Raw genomic sequence first — 19,480 nt, forward strand, 5'->3', positions numbered from 1 at the left:
ACTTCATATGAGAAGACACCACAAGTCCCTAGTCCCATTGTTCCAGCAGAGTTCACTTACAAACCACAAATTCAAAGACAGAAGTAGTAAGGACCTGTGTAGGTTGGCCTGACTGTGCTTCATATATAGCGTGTACTCAGTCCATGTGGGATAAATTGAATTGATTTGTTTAGTGACTATCTCGTGAAGAATCCAATTAAACTTGTGTCGGTAAACATCATCATTCTAGACTTGTCTGGGGAGAAGGCAGGCCAGACTTTGCCATGGGATGGGATCATAAAATTTTAAAGGATCACATGTGTATTGGAGATTTTGGGGGTAGGGTAGGAATGGCCACAGATACTCATGCTGGAAGTCCAAGCTTCAAGATGGCTTTTACTTTCTGGCTTAATTCTGTATGGTCACAATTAAAGTTAATATACTTTTACATAGGCTTAAATCCAGAATTAAAGCACTTATCAACAGCCATATTCATTCTCTCCTACATCCAAGTCTTCTGTGCGGGAAGAAGAATAGTAAGCAATTCTGATGTCAAGGGCCAAACCTTGAGGAATAGGTAATAATCGTACTTTGTTCATTGAGGGATGGAAGGCTCAGTGCAAACAGAGTAGTTTGAAGTTTGAAGTATAGTTAAAGTTGACTTGCATTTGGTGTATACAAATCTGTGAGGGTCAAAACACAATGTATGAAATGACCTACTAATATAAAATAGAAAGTTTATGGAGGTTGACAATTTATGAAATACAAATATTGGCATTTTGATTTTTAATGAGATCTAATTTATTGGATTCTGACTTTCTTTCAAGGTCAAACGTAAGCAGTATAGAATTTGAAGTCAAATAAGTAAGTTATATCTCTATCATTATACAAGTATGTGATTCTGGCCAAGTCACTTAAAATTTTTTTTAATGTTTATTTATTATTGAGAGACAGAGAGAGACAGAGCATGAGCATGGGAGAGGCAGAGAGAGGAGGAGACACAGAATCCAAAGCAGGCTCCAGGCTGTGAGCTGTTAGCACAGAGCCTGATGTGGGGCTCAAACCCACAAACCGCGAGATCATGACCTGAGCTGAAGTCGGACGCTTAACCGACTGAGCCACCCAGGCGCCCTCCCCAAGTCACTTTTTTAAATGTGAACACAGTAATATTGTTTTGTATAAAATGAGAATAATGATAGTAAGAATAGTCTTGCCTAACATGGATTAACACACACGTACATAACATACAAGCCCATATGTACACATGCACATACAATGTAAAAGTCACTGAATTTAATTAGAGGACAAAACGTCTATGTAAGGTCATGAGTCACATGAAAGATAGGTTTTTAGTAGAACTGGAGTGATGAAAAAGAAGTCAATTTTATTCCAGGCTCATTATTAACTGGAGATAAACCCTGGTTAAGAGCAAACCTAAGACTTCCTGACAGAATTGGAATGCCTAGTGAAATGAGCTCATTTGAAGCAAATTATTATGTGACTGAGTAGGCAGACTTCATGTTTCTCATCCACCTCTGACTGTATGTAAAGTTCTGAGACCATGAGTACCATTCAGGCTTGCAGAACCATCCTGCACCTGCTCTCCCCCTCTCATATACTTACACCTCATTGACATTTTCACCCTCTAAACGCCAGGGACTGCTACGGTTCTGGAGACTCCTGGAGAGGCTGCGGATGCAGCTGTGACTATGGCCGTGTCTGTGGGCACGGATATGGGATATGGGTCTGGCTATGGCTGTGGCCCAACGGGTCAAGCCCTGGTTCTGGCTGCAGTTGCCACAGCTCCCATTCATTTTGCTGCAGGAGATGCTTATTCCTTGCTGTTAGAAAATCACTACCGGAGCATCCTTTGCTGCTAAAGTGGCAGTAGGAAATCTGTTCCAAGGAGTAGTCATTGACGACTTTTATTCCTGTGAATGTTTTTGCCCTAGATGGGCTTTAAGGTCGATGGAAGAAAGAAGATAAAATTCCAATTGTTTTCTGAAATTTAACTCTTCCATCTCATGGTTTCTTTCCACACCATAGCCTTGGCCACAAGTACTAATGCTCCACATTTGGGCAAATCAGTTCCCCAGTGAAATGCTTCTTTGAATCTAGTAAGTCTGTCACCAGTTTTACTTTAAGTCATCAGTGAGTACAGATTTTGAAAGTTCCCTGTCTTTTTTTTTTCCCCTTTCCTGTGATGTTATGGGGTTTTCCAAACAGTTCTCAAATTTTTTTCTTCAATAATTTACTGTTAGTGATTAATCACATCTACAGTAACAAAAACCTCACCCACTTGTGTCTACATATGCACAGAAATCAGAGTTGTGTTTATGGAGAATGAAACTGGTAGTGTCTTGTTGAATCGTCTGGAAGAGGGAACAATACGAGTTGAGCGAATGCAGGGTAGATGTCACGTAGGTCTGAGTGGAGTATCGACACAAGTAAAGGGGAAGAAGTGATAGACTTCTGAACCCATCTGGAGGTCAAATCTCTGAATTCTGGGTATAATGAGGGGGAAGATAGAAGGAAGAGAAGCTTAGTGGAAATGTATGCTTAGAATATCTAGATTCGTGTGCCACTTGTATGGCACGAGTCGGTTGAGCATCTGACTCTTGATCTCAGCTCAGGTCATGATCTCAAGGTTCATGAGATTGACCCCAGTGTTGGGCTCTGTGCTGACAGTGCAGAGCCTCCCTGAGATTCTCTGTCTCCCCCTCTCTCTCTGCCCCTACTCACCTTGCATGTGCTCTCTCTCTCTCTCTCAAAAATAAATAAACATTAAAAAAGTTAAAAAAATATATAGTCTTCTGGATACTCAGCAGTGTAGAAAGGAGTTGTTATCTAGTTTAGAGACTAAGGAAAGAGATGAAAAGCTTGTATTAATGGTAGATATTGTGGATAATCTATCTATCTATTTATCTATCTATCTATCTATCTATCTATCTATCTATCTATGTATCTATCATCATCATCATCTATCATCTATCTTTCTATCATCTATTTATCTATCATCTATCTATCTATCATCTATCATCTATGTATCTATACCATCATCATCATCTATCTGTCTATCACCTATCTATTTATCATCTAAATGGACCCACTTCTCAGTGAATTCATAATCTCATGTAGGAGAAATATGGTAAGATTGACAATAGAATGAAGTGATTATTTTTATGGTTATATGCTATAGGAGATATACAATACAATGTGGTTATTTAGTAGTGTGAGAGTCAGGATTGTTCCAAGCAGAGGGGACGCTTGAGTTGAGGCCTGAGGCACGAATAGGACTTGGCCAGGCAGAAAGGAGAGCAGGACGAGCAATCTTCATATGCATTTATGATCACTGCTGGGGGAAGTGTAATCATGAAGCAGATCTGGAGAGGAATTCCCAGGCTTTCCCTCCTCTCCTAAGAGCATCTAGACAGCAGACATACATGAACAGGAGAGGGCAGGGCCAGGAAGAGCATAGGCTGATGAGCCTACCAGCAGAAGACTAAGAAGACGTGGCTGATACTCATCTGCTGTGTGACTTCAGACTAGTGACATAATCACTCTGATCCTCAGCTTTTTTCTGCAAACACTTGCATGTCAGGTAGATGCTCTATTCATTCCATAAGCATATGATAATGCATTGAGATAACGTGTAAAGACACTTTACAAAATACAATGTAGATGGACTGGTTAGCAGAGATTTTCCATTGTTTAATGAGAGTTTAGAGAAGAAGATTTTTTGTGATTAGAAGCTAGAAAAAATTGTATTATGAGGGGGAATTTATATTCATCACAGATTATGGGAATCTCTAGAATGTGTTTCACATGGATATTGAGGATTCACTGTTTAATAAATCTTTAATCTTGACTGAAATCTCTTATTATAAGATGATACTTAATCAAGCTATCTAAACAGACATAGTCCTAAAAATTAAGTACATTTCTGGGGCGCCCGGGGTGGCTCAGGCGGTTAAGCTGTCGACTTCTGTTCAGGTGATGATCTCACAGTTCCTGGGTTGGAGCCCTGTGTCAGGCTCTGTGCTGACAGCTTGGAGCCTGGAGCCTGCTTCAGATTCTGTGTCTCCCTCTCACTCTGCCCTTCTCCTGCTCACACTGTGTCTCTCTCAAAGATAAATAAACATTAAAAAAAAATTAAGTACATTTCTACTATGGACTGATCTTTTGACTCTTCTGGAATTTCAAAAAAACCCACATCACCTTTTTATATGGTATGTACTTAAACATGTTCCCAAAGGATATGCTTTGTAAATACAATATTGAATCGTTCTCTAATTGCTGAACTTGAAAATATGCATGATATCATATCCAATGATATTATGTTGACACTGTAGTTTTAGTAACAAATTACCATACAAAATAGTTAATTCAGGGTGTAAAAATGCCCCTAGGAGAGTAATTTATGTCCCTAGGGGTTTTGCTGTTTCATCATGAAGATGTTTTTAATTACAGCATATATATATATATATATATATATATATATATATATATATATATACATACACACACACACACACACACACACACACACATATATATATATATATATATATATATATATATTAGAACCTATTCCAAACTACAAAGTTATTATGTTAAGTGCAGACACAATCAGCATTTCTGCACAAATAAGTATAGATATTTGAAAAACAATTATTTTATGAGAGCTTAAAACTATGATGTGAGAAAAATAAGATGAAGGGAATAAAATTTATTGAGAACAATTCCTACCTAAAGCACTGAATAGGCATGAAACAAAGAAAACAATTCTGTAATGTGCTCAGACCCAATTTTAGAAAGAAGAAACTAGTGTTCAGAGGATTTAAGCATATATCCAAATCTTTTAAAGCTTATATGTGGCACACCAATATTTGAACATATGTTTGAATTAATCCATCCATTTTTTTTTATTGGAGAGATATTAAGTACAAATTACTGAAAGGCACTGTACTCAGAGCTGGTCATTCAGGGATGCACAGAATAGAGATTGTCTTTTTCATCACGGATCAGTATCCAGCATTGTGAATGGAAAGGTATTGAAAATAATGCAATATAGATGGAACAATGTTTCAATAACCTAGGGGTATTTTTGCATGAAAGAAGGTGTTGGCAGTGACCCTGAAAAGAAAATGGTCTATTCTAAAGAATTTGTGAAGCACAATTTATAATTTTGAATTTCAAGGATGAAAGATAAGGAAAGAAACTGAAGGTAAGTGGAATGGAATGTATTTTCTTTAAGTTTATTATTAAGGTGAAACATAGAGAGTGATCAGATTAGACCAGTGGAAAATATTCAAAAAAGAAAAAATGAAGGCTTATTGACTGAAGAAAAAATATTTATTAATAGAAGTTCTCAAAAAGTGAAATTGACAGTTTTGTAAAGATCCCTGTTGAAGGTTGTCAATGAAGTTCTGAATCGCCACTCTTCCCCTTGCCCTTGATGTTCGAGTATTCAATACAATGAATGATCTTTCATAGTTTGTACTCCTTTCCAACTTGGATTTAATAGTTGTTATAGTAAATTTAAATTTTGTATTCTGTTTGATTCTGAAAATGGTGATTTAAGTAAAATCTAGACAAGTAAGATAAGCTAAAAACTCTTCCACAAACAAACAAACAAACTAAATCCCACTTTTTTGTAAGATTAGCCAAAATATCTTCCACAAACAAAACCCCACTTTTTATGACTATATATATATATATATATATATATATATATATATTTAAAAGTGTGTTTGTTTATTTGGAGAGGGAGAGGGAGAGAGGGAGAGAGGGAGAGAGGGAGAGAGAGAGAGAGAGAGACTGTGAGCCCATGCATAAAAGCCAGTGGGGAAGGGGCAGAGAGAGAGAAAGAGAGATTGAGAGAGAGAAAGAGAATCCCAAACAGGCTTCGTGCTGTCAGCACAGATCCTGACACGGGGTTGAACTCACAAACCATGAGATCATGACCTGAGCTGAAGCCACACACTTAACTGACTGAGACATCCAGGCACCCCTATGATTGCATATTGTTTATAGAAAGGTCAGATGTTTGATATAGAATGAGAAGAAAGGGTATATTTGGATTTATACACTTACAGGTATAGAAGCTTATGAGTAGATGCATAACTATAAACCAGAGTTTCTAGATCCCAGTACTATTGATATTTTGGACCAGCTATTTCATTGTTGTTGGGGCTGTTCTGTGCCCTGAAGAATTTGCGGCATCCCCAGTTTCTACCACTACATGCCAGTAGCATCCAACCACACCCAAGCCTTGACAGTTGACCACCTGTCTAGATATTGTCAATTGTCTCCAAGATTCCAAGAGGCAAAATCACTCACAGGTTGACAACTACTGATACGGATGCGCTAATAGGTTTATAGTTTGTTTCTCTTGTGGTGTGGAAAGTGGATGAGTAGAGACAGTAGAGACAGTTAAAATGTAGGATGGCCCAGAGAGAACCACTAGATCTCCTTCTTTTGAGGAGTCTCTTTATATGTGCAGATGCTTAATCCTGGGATAAGAATGTGTGACCATCTTTGCAAATTCCCAGTTCCCAAGACAGCACCTTGGCTGTGGCATGTGCTTACTTAGTGTCTGTGGAATTCAGCTAAGTTGCTGAAGGAATGTTTCGCAAACAAAGCAGTCAACACAAATGCATAAGTTATTTACAAACTATTGTAATTTTAGAACTATGTGCAGAGATGAGAAAAACTCAATTAGAAAAATAATGGGATTCTGGTTAGGTCAAGTGAAAATTTAATATATTTCCCCTGGAAGATGGGATGCAGGTAAATATATTTGTAGTTCTGTTCTTTGGATTAAATATAGTGTTAGAATTTTTAGGGCTACAGAGTTTCTGGGACTAAAAAGCTGGGAGGGACTATGTATGCAAGGACCAAAGCACTGGAGGTCCTGATATTGTTTCTTTAACCCTCCACATCCTGCAGGTAGGGTGTGTGGTCTTCCTAAGTTTGCTTCAAGAACCAGTTGTCTTTATAATTTACATATATATATTTTAAAAGTTTATTTATTTATTTTGAAAGAGAGAGAGATAAAGCGTAAGTGGGAGAGGGGCAGAGAGAGATGAGAGCGAGAATCCCAAGCAGGCTCCACACTGTCAGCACAGAGTCTGAAGTGGGGCTTGAACTCACGAACCAAACCAGGAGATCAAGACTTGAGTGGAAATCAGACGCTTAACCAACTGAGCCACCCAGGTGACCCTAGAGTTTATATTCTTTTAAATGGAAGTTTATGGAGTTTAAATGCAAGTCCTTCTGAGATGGCAATTGAATGCAAGTGCAAAAGGAGGCAATAGAATAGGTATTTTCCCATTTGCTTGATTCCAACAAGATGTACCTACATGAGAAGTGTCATTGACAGTGGACTACCCCGTGGAAGAAACAAGGTGAGAAGGAAAGGCTGGGTAAGACATGATGCTGAGTCCTGCAGAGCACCTCATTTTCTGCTATGTTCTAAATCTTTTTCTGAAATGTCAAGAACTTGGAGTAAGTGTCCTTCTGATCACTTGCCACTAACCAAACCTAACCAGATCACCGTATGGAAAATCATACAGGATAACAAGTCTGAGGAAGGGGCCAGGGAGGGAAAAAAGGAGTCTGAGGAATTCTGAAAATCAGTATTCAACTCTAGTCTTTACTGTATTATGGATAGGGATGAATTTTGTAATTTTTTGGTGATAGAGATGCAGAATTGAGGTTCCTTGAAAGGTATATTTTTCCCATGAATTCTTTGCTTATCCCAGTCACTTTTAGGATATCAGGATATTTTGCTGTGGAGTGCTGAGTTGTGTTGCACATGGAATTTTGTAATTGAGGTAATGTATGGATGGTATTGAGGTTATACACACACACACACACACACACACACACACACACGTATGTATGTGTATGTATCTATACATCTACATGTATGTATATACGTATCTGATCCAAGTGCTAATTATAGGTGTCTTCTTGAAAAATGACAGTGGTTCAGATGAGGCTATGAAAATCAATCAAAAAATTAGAGAAAATAGGGAAAGAAGTCATACATAGTAGACATTTCTGGAACGTGGTAGAAATTTGAAGGCTAAAAATAAACAAGCAAGTGCTATTTTCTGTATCCTGGTCATTAAAAAAAATTATTGATTTACTTTGAGAGAAAGAGAGAGAGACAGTGTGAGTCGGGGAGGGGCAGAGAGAGAGGAGAAAGAGAATCCCAAGCAGGCTCCGTGCTGTCAGAGCAGAGCCCGACTCGGGGTTTCATCTCATGAAACATGAGATCATGACCTGAGCCGAAATCAAGAGTCAGACACTTAACCAACTGAGCCATTTAGGTGCCCCAATCCTGGTCATCTTTTGATCTTCAGTAGAAAGACTATTTATTCAGTGTGGCATCAAAACACCTTGCTACATTTCTTTCTCTCAGATGTGGCTGCGATTTGGGTTTATACTTTAACTTCCACTGATCCTTAAATCTGTCTTGTATAAAATGTGGACCAAACACCAGCTCTGCCCAAAGGTTCCAACATTGAAGGGACAGTGCTTCCTCTAGAATATCATTAGTAAAAAAAAAAAAAAAGTAGTTTCAAGAAATCTTGGCAAGTGCTATGACATATGTCTGCATATAGGAGCAAAGAGGAAGATCATTCAATCCAGACAGTAGCAGCAAGGAAAAGCTTTGTGTAGGAAGTGATTACAGACCTGAGTGTAAAGGAAAGTTTTATTAACTGAGGATTAAGGGTAGCCAGAAAATATTACTGGCATTAGAAAGGACACACACTTTCCTCTTTTGTATGTTGAGAAGGCAAGTATGATAGAGTAATTTGGAAGAAAGGGGACATACATATTGTATTTCAAAATCACAATGAGCATTTTTGTAAAAGACTGAGACCTTCTGTCAACCAGGTAATCTTGGGAACTTTGAATGAGTAGAGTGGAATCTACATATAAATAGGGGTAAAAGTTGATTTGTGTGCTACTTTATGTCATGACAGTGTCAGGAATTGAGAGCAGGCTCTTGCTGTAGGTATCTTAAAGTTATTCACTCTTCTGCTTCTGAACTAAATGTGCAATGAACAATAGTGGTAGGAGAAGGAAAAACTGGTTTATTAAATTGAAGGAAGGCACTGGTACCTCATGATATGAAACTCTGATAAGATCTGCACTGGAAAAAAAAGTTTCGTTTTTGGTTTAACTGAGGCATTCTGTTTTCTCATCCAAATAAACTGCAAGACACTTACGTAGCCACAGAAAATGAGACAGAAAAGGAGGGCTGCCCTACTCCCCAGGACCTCAGTTTGCCTGGTATATGGAAGAAGAACATATAAGAAGATACACGCATATATAGCACAGTTCTCCAAACTTATTAATAGTCAGTGTCCCAGTGAAAGTGAATGAATTATCAGATGTTGAACTGCTTCTTGGGATCTGAGGAGGATTGAACAAAAGGGTGGAGGAATGGAAGTTGAGGGTGAGTGGGAAAAGCCTGGCAGAAAGTAGCAAGGATTCCAGAAAGGAGATAGGAGTTATTTTCTTCCCTATTGGCAGAGGCAGCTAGCTATTTTACAAAAGAGAAGAGATCAGGAGTTACAGGTGCACCTGGGTGGCTCAGTTGGTTAAGTGTCTGACTTGGGCTCAGGTCATAATCTCAAGGTTTGTGAGTTCTAGCTTTGGGCTCTGTGATGACAGTGTAGAGGCTACTTCAGATTCTTTCTCTCCCTCTCTCTGCTTTCTCCTGCTTTCTCATTCTTTCTCAAAAATAAATGAATAAACTTAAAAAAAAAAGAGGGGCAGAATTTTTCTATTCCCCTCAGCCTTGTTATATATATTGAAGGATAGGAGGTTGTGAAGATGAGTATCAGTTTTATGGACAGCACATGATTCTAGTGAGACGATTCTTTGGCAGAGTGAATTAAAATGCTGTTCTTTAAAAAAAACAAGAGTGTCCAAAAATAATGAGCTCATTTTTTCCAAGCCATTATTGATTGTTCACGGTGCCTGGCACACCACAGCTACTTACATATTTGTTGGGAACGTCAAGGGATGAATGGCATGCTCTGCCAATCATTGACAGTATATAAAGGTCCAAGGCTAGTAGCAGACACACAGTTCACCACATCCTCTTGCAACCCACGTGAATTCTCTTCTCTTGACAACAACATGTGTTGCAACTACGGCAGCTCCTGTGGCTATGGCTGTGGATATGGCCCCTATTATGGCTGTGGTTATGGAACAGGCTATGGCTGTGGCTATGGTAGGGGATGTGGCTGTGGATATGGCTCCTGGTATGGCTGTGGCTCTGGCTGTGGATATGGCTCAGGTTACGGCTGTGGCTATGGCTCCTGCTGTGGCTATGCCACCAGATATGGCTGTGGCTGTGGCTATGGCTCTGGTTGCTGTGGCTACTGGCCATTTTGCTATAGAAGATGTTATTCTTCTTGCTGCTAGAACATCACTGTCCAAGCCACATTTGCTTCTGAAATGACACACCTTAATAGAGGGCTGAGTCAAGCATCCATACCCCAAGATTTCTATATGCAAGAAATTGTATGCTTCACAGAGGCTTTGACCACTGGTCAGCTATTGTAGGATGGCATCTTGAGGCTGTATAGTATCATCTTACTTTTTTTCATATATTGGTCTTTACTTCCTTAATCTGGATTCTGCATTGTGACCGTGGCAACAATCCTAACACCCCGCAGTTGGGCAAATCCTTTATTCTCAATAAAATGGTTCTTTGCCTCTAACACGTCTCTGTGTTCTTGCTTGTGAATTACTCCTTTTTTCAGGTGTTATGGCTTCTCTTGAAAATTGGGCTGACAGTGTTTCATGAACCTGGGGCTCTTCCTTGATATAATACAAGCATTTCTACTCATATGTGAATCAGAGAAAATGTCTTCTTCACCTTTCTCATATTCCTCTTGCTAAGGTCCTCAAAACCCAACACAAATCACATAGTATTTCAGAACTGTCACCTGGATATCACAGTGTATCTAGAATGGAGGTGGAGGGGAAAGATAAGGAGGAATGACATCTCTTCAGGAGGTTGTGACACAAGCTCAAGGGAGAGGAGGTGTGGCCTGAGTACTTAAAGGATGAATGGAGTGGAAGAGAGAGTTTCCAGGATTAATGAGAAATTAGAAATGGACTCAGGTGTCTAATGAACTAAGGAAAGGATAATTTAGAAGAAAGATGTGGTATTGTATCCTCTGTAATTTAATGGAAGTCCGGATGTATTTGTTGGCATATATTGAGAGTGAGGAAATTGATTTCAGTCACTTAACTCACAAATAGTTCAGAATGTTTATTAAAGGGAACTATCCTACATGCTGAAGATACAGGAGCAAAATTGTAGACAGGATTCCTGCTGTCAGAGCATTTCCATTCTAGTAAGTGAAAATTAAAAAAAAAAGAATTAATTTGGATAAATTTATAGAGATAATTCCTATGGAGGGAATAAAACAGCATCCTTGGGAAGAGAGTGCAGGATGAAGTATTGGAGAGTTAGTTCAAGGAGGTATTTTGACATTTTGTGTAAAATGAATTAATGCCCGTTGAAAGAAATACTAGAATGAACAGCTGTAGGTATAAAGAGGAAAGAGAAATTCATTAAGTTTTGGGTATGATCAGTGGTGCCACAATTTTTGGTAGAAAAGAGCAATGATCTAGTGCTTTAAATGAGCTCTCTTTGTTTGGGGCACATATAAGAATGAGATTAATAGTCCCAGTTGATTTTCTGAGTTTGAGGGCTGACTACTTTGTTAGGTTCTGACTTTAGTGTTCTATCCCTGTGTGACTTTCCAAATCTCTAACATTTGACCCTACATCAGAAAATGTCTTTTCAGACTCAATTTCCACCAATAGAAAAAATGACTCATTGTCTCATCTCCATGACAAGGGTCACTGCACAAAGTTTGGATCTGAGGAAATTGGAGCTAGGAGACTAAAACACGGCCAATTCCAAGGAAGATGGCTCTGTCATCAAGGACAGCCCTGAAGTGAGGTTATGCCCAGGATATAATGTGTCTTGCTGATGAATAAATAAGGCTTCTTTTAAGGGTTGAATAGTTTTCATAGATAGGATATTTGTAAGTCATTTCTGGGGACTGACTGTGCTCTGGGTTAATCTGAGGTGGGTACCACTTACAAACAGCAGAAAGGAATGCTAATAATTACAGTTTGTTAAAAATTTACTCATTGTTTCATTATGTTCTTGTCTTTGAAGGCTTTCTGAAAGAGGGAAGAATATCAAATTAGGCATGTGTATAATAATTTACAAATCCAGTAAAGGGTTAATCACTTATTAGGTATATAAGATAATTTATACAACAGGAAAAATGTGTTCATAAACCGACAACTATCTCCAAATGTGAAATTTGAGGCTCACTCAAAGAACATTTGTGACTCTCAGCTTGAATGGATTAAGAACATTGTGATAATACATTGAATTATCTTATAACTACTAAATGCACACCAACGTTTGAACACATTTTTGTTTTAATTCATTTTTTAATTGGGGAAATATTGACTGATTTCAAATTATGTGCCAGGAACTCTACCTACTGGTGATACTGATGATTTCTTCTGCCGTAATGGATCTGTATCCAGAGATCTGAATGGAAAGGTACTAGAAATAATGCAATTAAGCTAGAAAACTTTTCCAATAGTTCAGGAGTATTGTGACAAGAAAGAGGGTGTTAGAAAAACAAGTGTGTATTCTAGGGATTTTGTGCATTAGAGTTTATAGCTGTGAATTTCAAGCATGGTAGAAAAGTAGAGAAAATTAAGTCAAAGAACAATTGTAATGGATATAGTTTCCTTAAACTTCCTGTAAGGGATGAATCACAGCAGAGTGATCAGATAGACCAGTGACCAGTATTAGAAAAAGTAATAGGAAATACTGTCAAGTGAAGGAAAAATGTCTACTAAGGAAGGATCACAGGAAAGGAAATCAGCAGTTTTATGAAATTCCCAGTTGAAAGCATTTAATAAAAGACTGGATGTCACACATTTCTTTGTTGGGAAATTTTAGTGTGGAGTAGAGGGAATAATCTTCCTGAATTTGTACTCTCTTCCAGCTTGGATTTTATAGTTGTCACATTAAAAAGTAATGCAAATTTTGGATTCTGCCAGATTCATAAAATGGTGATTGATGTAAAGCCTAGACAATGAAGATAAGCAAAAACATCCGAAGAAACAACCATACAAACAAAAAACAGAGACACCTTCCTCTCTCCCTTCCCTCCTTCCTTCCCTCCTTCCTGCCCTCCTTCCTGCCCTTCCTCCCTCCTTCTTTCCTTCCTTCCTTCCTTCCTTCCTTCCTTCCTTCCTTCCTTTCTTTCTTTCTTTCTTTCTTTCTTTCTTTCTTCCTGTTTTTTTCTTGACTTCATGTCTGGTGATGGAATGCTTCTATATTTGGTTTACCTGAAGAGAAAGGAAATATTTGGAATTAGACACCAATAAATAGAGAAGCTATAGATGCAAGGTTATAAACCAAGGTTTCTAGATCTCAACACTACTGGCATAGTATAGCAGATATTTCATTGTTGTTGGGGTTTGTTCTGTGGCTGGGATTAGAGTCTTCCCTCATTTCTCCCACATGCAGCTAGTAGGTATCTGCAGTAGGTATCTGGATGTCAGAATCCTGGCAAGATGTTGCAATGTTTCCAGGAAGGAGATGAAGTATTTCTTTCCTTATGGGCAGAGGTAGATATTTTGGGAGTGTGGAAAGATCAAGGAGGACAAAACTTTCCAAAATTTCCCTCAGCCTTATTATATAAAGTATGTTAAAAGATAGGATGTTGTAAACATGATTCCAGTTTTACCTAAAGCAAATGATTCTCTTGAAATATTTTTTTTTGGCAGAGTGAATTAAAATGCTGTTCTTTAAATAAAACTGGAGTCTCCATATTAATGAGCTCACCTTACCCAAGACATTATTGTTTGTTGACAGTGACTGGAACAACACAGTTGCTTACATATTTGTTGGGTAAGTCAGGGGATGAGTGACATGCTCTGCTAATTACTGACAGTATATAAGGGTCCAAAGCAAGTAGAAGGCACGCACTTCACCACATCCTCTCACAACCCACGTGAATTCTCTTCTCTTGGCAAGATGTGTTGTAACTACAGCAACTCCTGTGGCTATGGCTGTGGATGTGGCTATGGCTGTGGATGCAGTCCCTATTATGGCTGTGGTTATGGCCTCCGTTATGGCTGTGGTTATGGCTCAGGATATGGCTGTGGCTATGGCTCCTGCTGTGGTTATGGCACTGGATATGGCTGTGGCTATGGCTATGGCTCCAACTTCTGTGGCTACCGGCCATTTTGGTATAGAAGATGTTATTCCTCTTGCTGGTAGAACATCACTGTCCAAGCCCCACTTGCTTCTGAAATGACATGCCTTAATAGAGGGCTGATTCATGGATCCATTCCCAAGATTTATATTTCCAAGTAATTGCATGCTTCATAGGAGTTTTGACCTCAGGTGAACATTTGTGGATGACATCTTCTGGCTTGAGGCTGTGTAGTATTATCTGACTATTTTCCAAATGTTAGTCTTTACTCCCCCAATCTAGATTCTGTGTTGTGACTGTGGCAATGATCCATTCATCCCACATTTAACAAATCCCATATTCTCAATAAAAATGGTTCTGTGTTTTTGTTTGTGAATTACTCCTTTTTTGAGATGTTGTATCCTCTCTTGATAATTGGACTGATGACATATTTCATGAATATGAAGGCTCTTCCTTGACATAATACAAGCATTTCTTCTCTTATGTGCATCAGAGAAAATGACTTCTCCAACTATTTCTTGTATCCCTAACACCACAACACAAATCACACAATATAAGAACTGTGTCCTTGAAATCACACTGTATTTACAATAGAGTTGAACAGGTAAGGGGGAGTTACAACACCTCTTCAGGAGATTGTGACACAAGTCGAAGGGAGAGGAGGTGTGGCCTGAGTGCTTCAAGGATGAATGGAATGGAAGAGAGAGTTTCTAGGATTAATGAGAAATTATAAGCAGCCTCAGCTGAGGTATAAAGAACTAAGGAAATGCAAAGTAAAAGAAAAATGTGGTATTGATCATCTGCATTATGAAGGAAGTCCAAATATATCTGTTGGCATATATTGAGTTTGAGTAAATTGATTTAAGTCCATTAATTGACAAATCGTTTTGAATGTTTTTGAAAGGGAACTGTCTTACACCCTGAAGGCACGGTAGAAAAGTTATAGGTGAATTTCTTGCTCTCAGAGTGGTTCCATTCTAGTAGGTTAATTAAAAAAAAAAGAAGAAGAAGAATTAATCAGATAAATTTAGAGAGATAATTTCTATGGTGTGAATAAAACACCATCCTTGGGAAGAGAGTGCAGATTTAAGTTTTGCAGAATTAATTTAAGGAGGTTTTCTGACATTTTGATCAAATGAACTGATGTCACTTTCAAGAAAATACTAGAAAGGACAGTTGTAAATGTAAAGGGGAAAGAGAAAATCATGAGTTTTGGGTATGATCAGTGGTGCCACAATTTTTAGTGCAAAAGAACAAAGGCTAGTGCTTTAAGTGGGCTCACTGATGGGGCAGATATAAAATGAGATTAATAGTTCCACTTGATTTTCTGAGTTTGAAGGAGTACTACTTTGTTGTACTACTTTGTTGTAGACCTCCAACATTTAGGTCCTACAACAAAAAATGTCTTTCAGACACAATTTCAACCAGCAGAATAAAAGACTCACTGTCTCATCTCCATGACAAGGGTCACTGCACAAAATCTGGGTCTGAGAACCCTTGCTCCTGGAGACTCCACGACATGGCCAATTCCAAGGAAGATGGCTCTGCCATCAGGGTCAGTCCTGGAGGGAAACTACACCCAGGATATAATGTGTCTTACTGACGAGGAAAGAGATGTTCTTTCAAGAGCTGGACAATTCTCACAGATGGGACATCTGTAAGTCATTTCTGGGGACTGACTGTGTTCTGGATAAATCAGAGGTGAGAAAATTGTATACACAGGGAGAGTCAATTCCAATCATTACAGTTTGTTGAACATAGAACTTACGGTTTCAGGAGGTTCATTTTCATTGAACACTACCTGAAAGAGGGCAGAATAGTATTTATTAGGCACGTATCTCATACTTTCCATTTCTAGTAAAGGGTTAATCATTTATTAGGTATGTGAGATAACTTGTATATCTGGAGAAATGACTTTGAAAACTAACAGATATCTTCCAAAGGTGAAATTTGTGACTGTTTTAGCCATGAACATTTGGAACTTTCGGCTTGAATGAATTGAGAACATTATGACCTATATCCACATTCTTATAGATTCTAAGTGATACCAACGTTTGAACATGGTTTTGTTTTAATATGTCTGTTTGTTATTGGCAGAAATATTGAGTTGAGATTATGTGCCAGGCACTATGCTTAGAACTAACTGATGATTCAAGGACACACAGAAGAAAAGATCTTTTTCTGCCATTAAACATCAGTGTCCCAAGCTCTTAATGGAAGTGTATAGAAATAAGGCAATAAAGATAGGAAGTGTTTTTCAATAGTTTGTGGGCATTGTGACCAGAGAGTGGCTGTTTAAAAAGTATCATGCCTATTCCAGGGAACTCATGCATTGGAATTTATGGTTTTGAATTTCAATAATGATGGAAAAGTAGGAAAATTAAAGGTAAAGAACATTTGTAAGGGGATATATATGTGTTATATTTGTTGTTAGAGATGACACATAGTGGAGTGATCAGATAACCCATGAGCAATATTAGAAAAAAAAAACAGTAGGAAATATTCTCAACCGGAGGAAAAATATCTAATAATGAAACTTCTCCGAAAAGGAAATCAGTTTTATTAAAATCTCCGTGGAAGTCATTCAATAAAGGACTGAATGACACTCGTTTCTTGATGTTGAAATTTGAGTGTGGAGTAGAAGAAATGATACCAGATTTGTACTCATTTCCAACTAGGATTTCATAGTTGTCACAGTGAAAAGTAATTTAAATTTTGGAATCTGCCTGGATGTGAACATAGTGACCTAGACAATGAAGATAAGCAAAAACATCACAAACAAACAAACAAACAATATCCCCCCTCCCCACCACTGTATGTCTGGTGAGTGAAAGGTTGGAGTTTCAGTTTAGTTGAGAAGAAAGGGAATATTTGGACTTAGACACTAGTAAAGAGAGAATCTCATTTATAGATGTGAGGCTACAAAGGTAGGTTTCTCGATCTCAGCACTTTTGCCAATAGAATTGAGGAATTTCAATGATGTTGAGGGCTCTTCTGTGTCCTGAAATGGGCATCATCCTAGGTTTTACCACACAGAGCCAGTAGGTATCTGCAGCAGGTATGTGGGTGCAAGAAGCCTGGTAAAATGTTGCAATGATTCCAGAAAGGAGATGAATTTTTCTTTCCTTATGGACAGAGGTAGATGTTTCACAAGTGTGGAGAGATCAAGAAGGAGAAAATTTTCCTAAAATCCCCTCAGCCTTCTTATTAAATGATTGAAGAGTGTGAACATGGAGTTTGGTTTTACTTAGAGTCCATGATTCTACCGAGAAATGTTTTTTGGCAGAATGAAATAAAATGCTGTTTTTAATAAACCTGGAGTCTCCTTAATAATGAGCTCACGTTGCCCAAGACATTGTTGATTGTTGACAGTGACCGGCACAGCACAGTTGCTTACTTATTTGTTGGGTAAGTCAGGGGATGAGTGACATGCTCTGCTAATTACTGACAGTATATAAGGGTCCAAAGCAAGTAGAAGACACGCACTTCACCACATCCTCTCACAACCCACGTGAATTCTCTTCTCTTGGCAAGATGTGTTGCAACTACGGCAACTCCTGTGGCTATGGCTGCGGATATGGCTATGGTTATGGATGTGGTCCCTATTATGGCTGTGGTTATGGCCTGCATTATGGCTGTGGCTATGGATCCTGCTGTGGCTATGGCACCAGATATGGCTGTGGCTATGGCTATGGCTCCAACTTCTGTGGCTACCGGCCATTTTTCTATAGATGATGTTATTCATCTTGCTGCTAGAACATCACTGTCCAAACCCCACTTGCTTCTGAAATGACACGTCTTAAGAGAAGGCTCATTCAAGGATCTATACCCCAAGATTTATATATCGGGAACACTTCATGTGTCATAGAAGATTTGACCTCCAGTAACATTTGTATCATGGCATCTTGTGGTTGAGGCTATGGAGTATCATCTAACAGTTTTCCAAAAAGTGTTGGTCTTACTCCCTTAATATGGATTCTGTGTTGTTACTGTGGCAAGGATCTGAACATCCCACATTTGAGCAAATCCCTTATTCTCAATAAAAATGTTTCATTCCTTCTATCAAATGTCTCTAGTCTCTTTTGAGAAAGCCTCATATCTTGAGGTGTTATGGCCTGTCTTGAAAATTGGGCTGACAATATATTTCATGTACCTGGGTCTCTTTCTTGATATCATACAAGCATTTCTTCTCTTACATGCATTGATATAATGTCTTCTCCACCTAGGTCTCATATCCCTAACACTCCAACACAAATCACACAGTATTCCAGAACTGTGCCCTGGAAATCACACTGTAGGTAGAATGCACGTGGAGGGAAAAGACGAGGATGAGGAGGGATGGCATCTCCTGGGAGGTTGTGACAGAAGCGAAAGGGGAAGGTGGTGTGGCCTAAGCACTTAAAGAATGAAAGTGATGGAGAGAGAGTTTCTGGTATTCATGAGAAATTGGAAGCTGCCTCAGCTGAAGTGTAAAGAACCAAGGAAAAGTTACTTTAGAAGCAAAGCGTGGTATCATATCATCTGAATTGGATGGATTTGCTGATATATTTGTTGGCATAAAATGAGTTTGAAGAAATTGATTTAAGTCACTTAATTGACAAATCCTTTTGAATGTGTTTGAAAGAGAACCATCCAAGACACTGAATACACAGTAGAAAAATTGTAGATGAATTTCCTACCCTCAGAGTGTGTACATTTTGTTGGTGTTAATAAATATGTTACAAATTAATTATGACAAATTTAGACACATAATTCGCTTGGAGCGAATAAAACAGCTTCCTGGGGAAGAGAATGAAGGTTCATTAAATATTGGAGAGATAGTTCGGGGTGGTACTTTGATGTTTGGTGTCAAACGAACTGATCAAGTTGAAAGAATGGCCAGAAAGGGCAGTACTAAGGAGAAAGGGGAAGAGGAATTCATTATGTGTTGGGTATGATCAATGGTGCCACAATTTTCAGTTGAAAAGAGGAAGGAGTAGGGCTTTAATGGTGTCCTTTAGTGTCTTCCCTGGTGCGTATACAAGAATGGGATGAGAAGCCCAGTCCTTTCTGAGTTTGAGAACCTTGCGTTTGTTGGGGTCTGACTTCAGTGTCCTTTCCTCGGGTGCCATTCCAGAACTCTCACCTTTAGATCCTATGATAGAAAATGTATTTCAGACTCAAATTCAACCAGCAGTGAAAAACCAATCACTGACTCATAT

The 19,480-nt window shown here is 38.6% G+C and overlaps 2 protein-coding genes across 2 annotated transcripts; both read left to right on the forward strand.

Annotated features, from left to right (window-relative positions):
• Positions 1-10,063: 10,063 nt before the first annotated feature.
• LOC113594426 (keratin-associated protein 6-2-like) lies at positions 10,064-10,701 on the forward strand. Its single transcript, XM_027041793.2, has one exon. It carries the CDS (start codon positions 10,144-10,146, stop codon positions 10,429-10,431), a length of 288 nt encoding a protein of 95 aa, XP_026897594.1. The 5' UTR covers positions 10,064-10,143; the 3' UTR covers positions 10,432-10,701.
• A 3,358-nt stretch (positions 10,702-14,059) lies between these two features.
• LOC113597238 (keratin-associated protein 21-1-like) lies at positions 14,060-14,638 on the forward strand. The gene has a single exon (XM_027052996.2). The coding sequence runs from the start codon at positions 14,099-14,101 to the stop codon at positions 14,342-14,344; it is 246 nt and encodes an 81-aa protein (XP_026908797.1). The 5' UTR covers positions 14,060-14,098; the 3' UTR covers positions 14,345-14,638.
• The last annotated feature ends 4,842 nt before the right edge of the window (positions 14,639-19,480 follow it).

The sequence above is a fragment of the Acinonyx jubatus genome, chromosome C2 (assembly GCF_027475565.1).
Source record: "Acinonyx jubatus isolate Ajub_Pintada_27869175 chromosome C2, VMU_Ajub_asm_v1.0, whole genome shotgun sequence".
Taxonomy (NCBI): domain Eukaryota; kingdom Metazoa; phylum Chordata; class Mammalia; order Carnivora; family Felidae; genus Acinonyx; species Acinonyx jubatus.

What these genes read in the sequence shown, in the direction of transcription:
- LOC113594426 (XM_027041793.2), top strand. Translation starts at nt 10,144, where the DNA reads ATGTGTTGCAACTACGGCAGCTCCTGTGGCTATGGCTGTGGATATGGC.
- LOC113597238 (XM_027052996.2), top strand. Translation starts at nt 14,099, where the DNA reads ATGTGTTGTAACTACAGCAACTCCTGTGGCTATGGCTGTGGATGTGGC.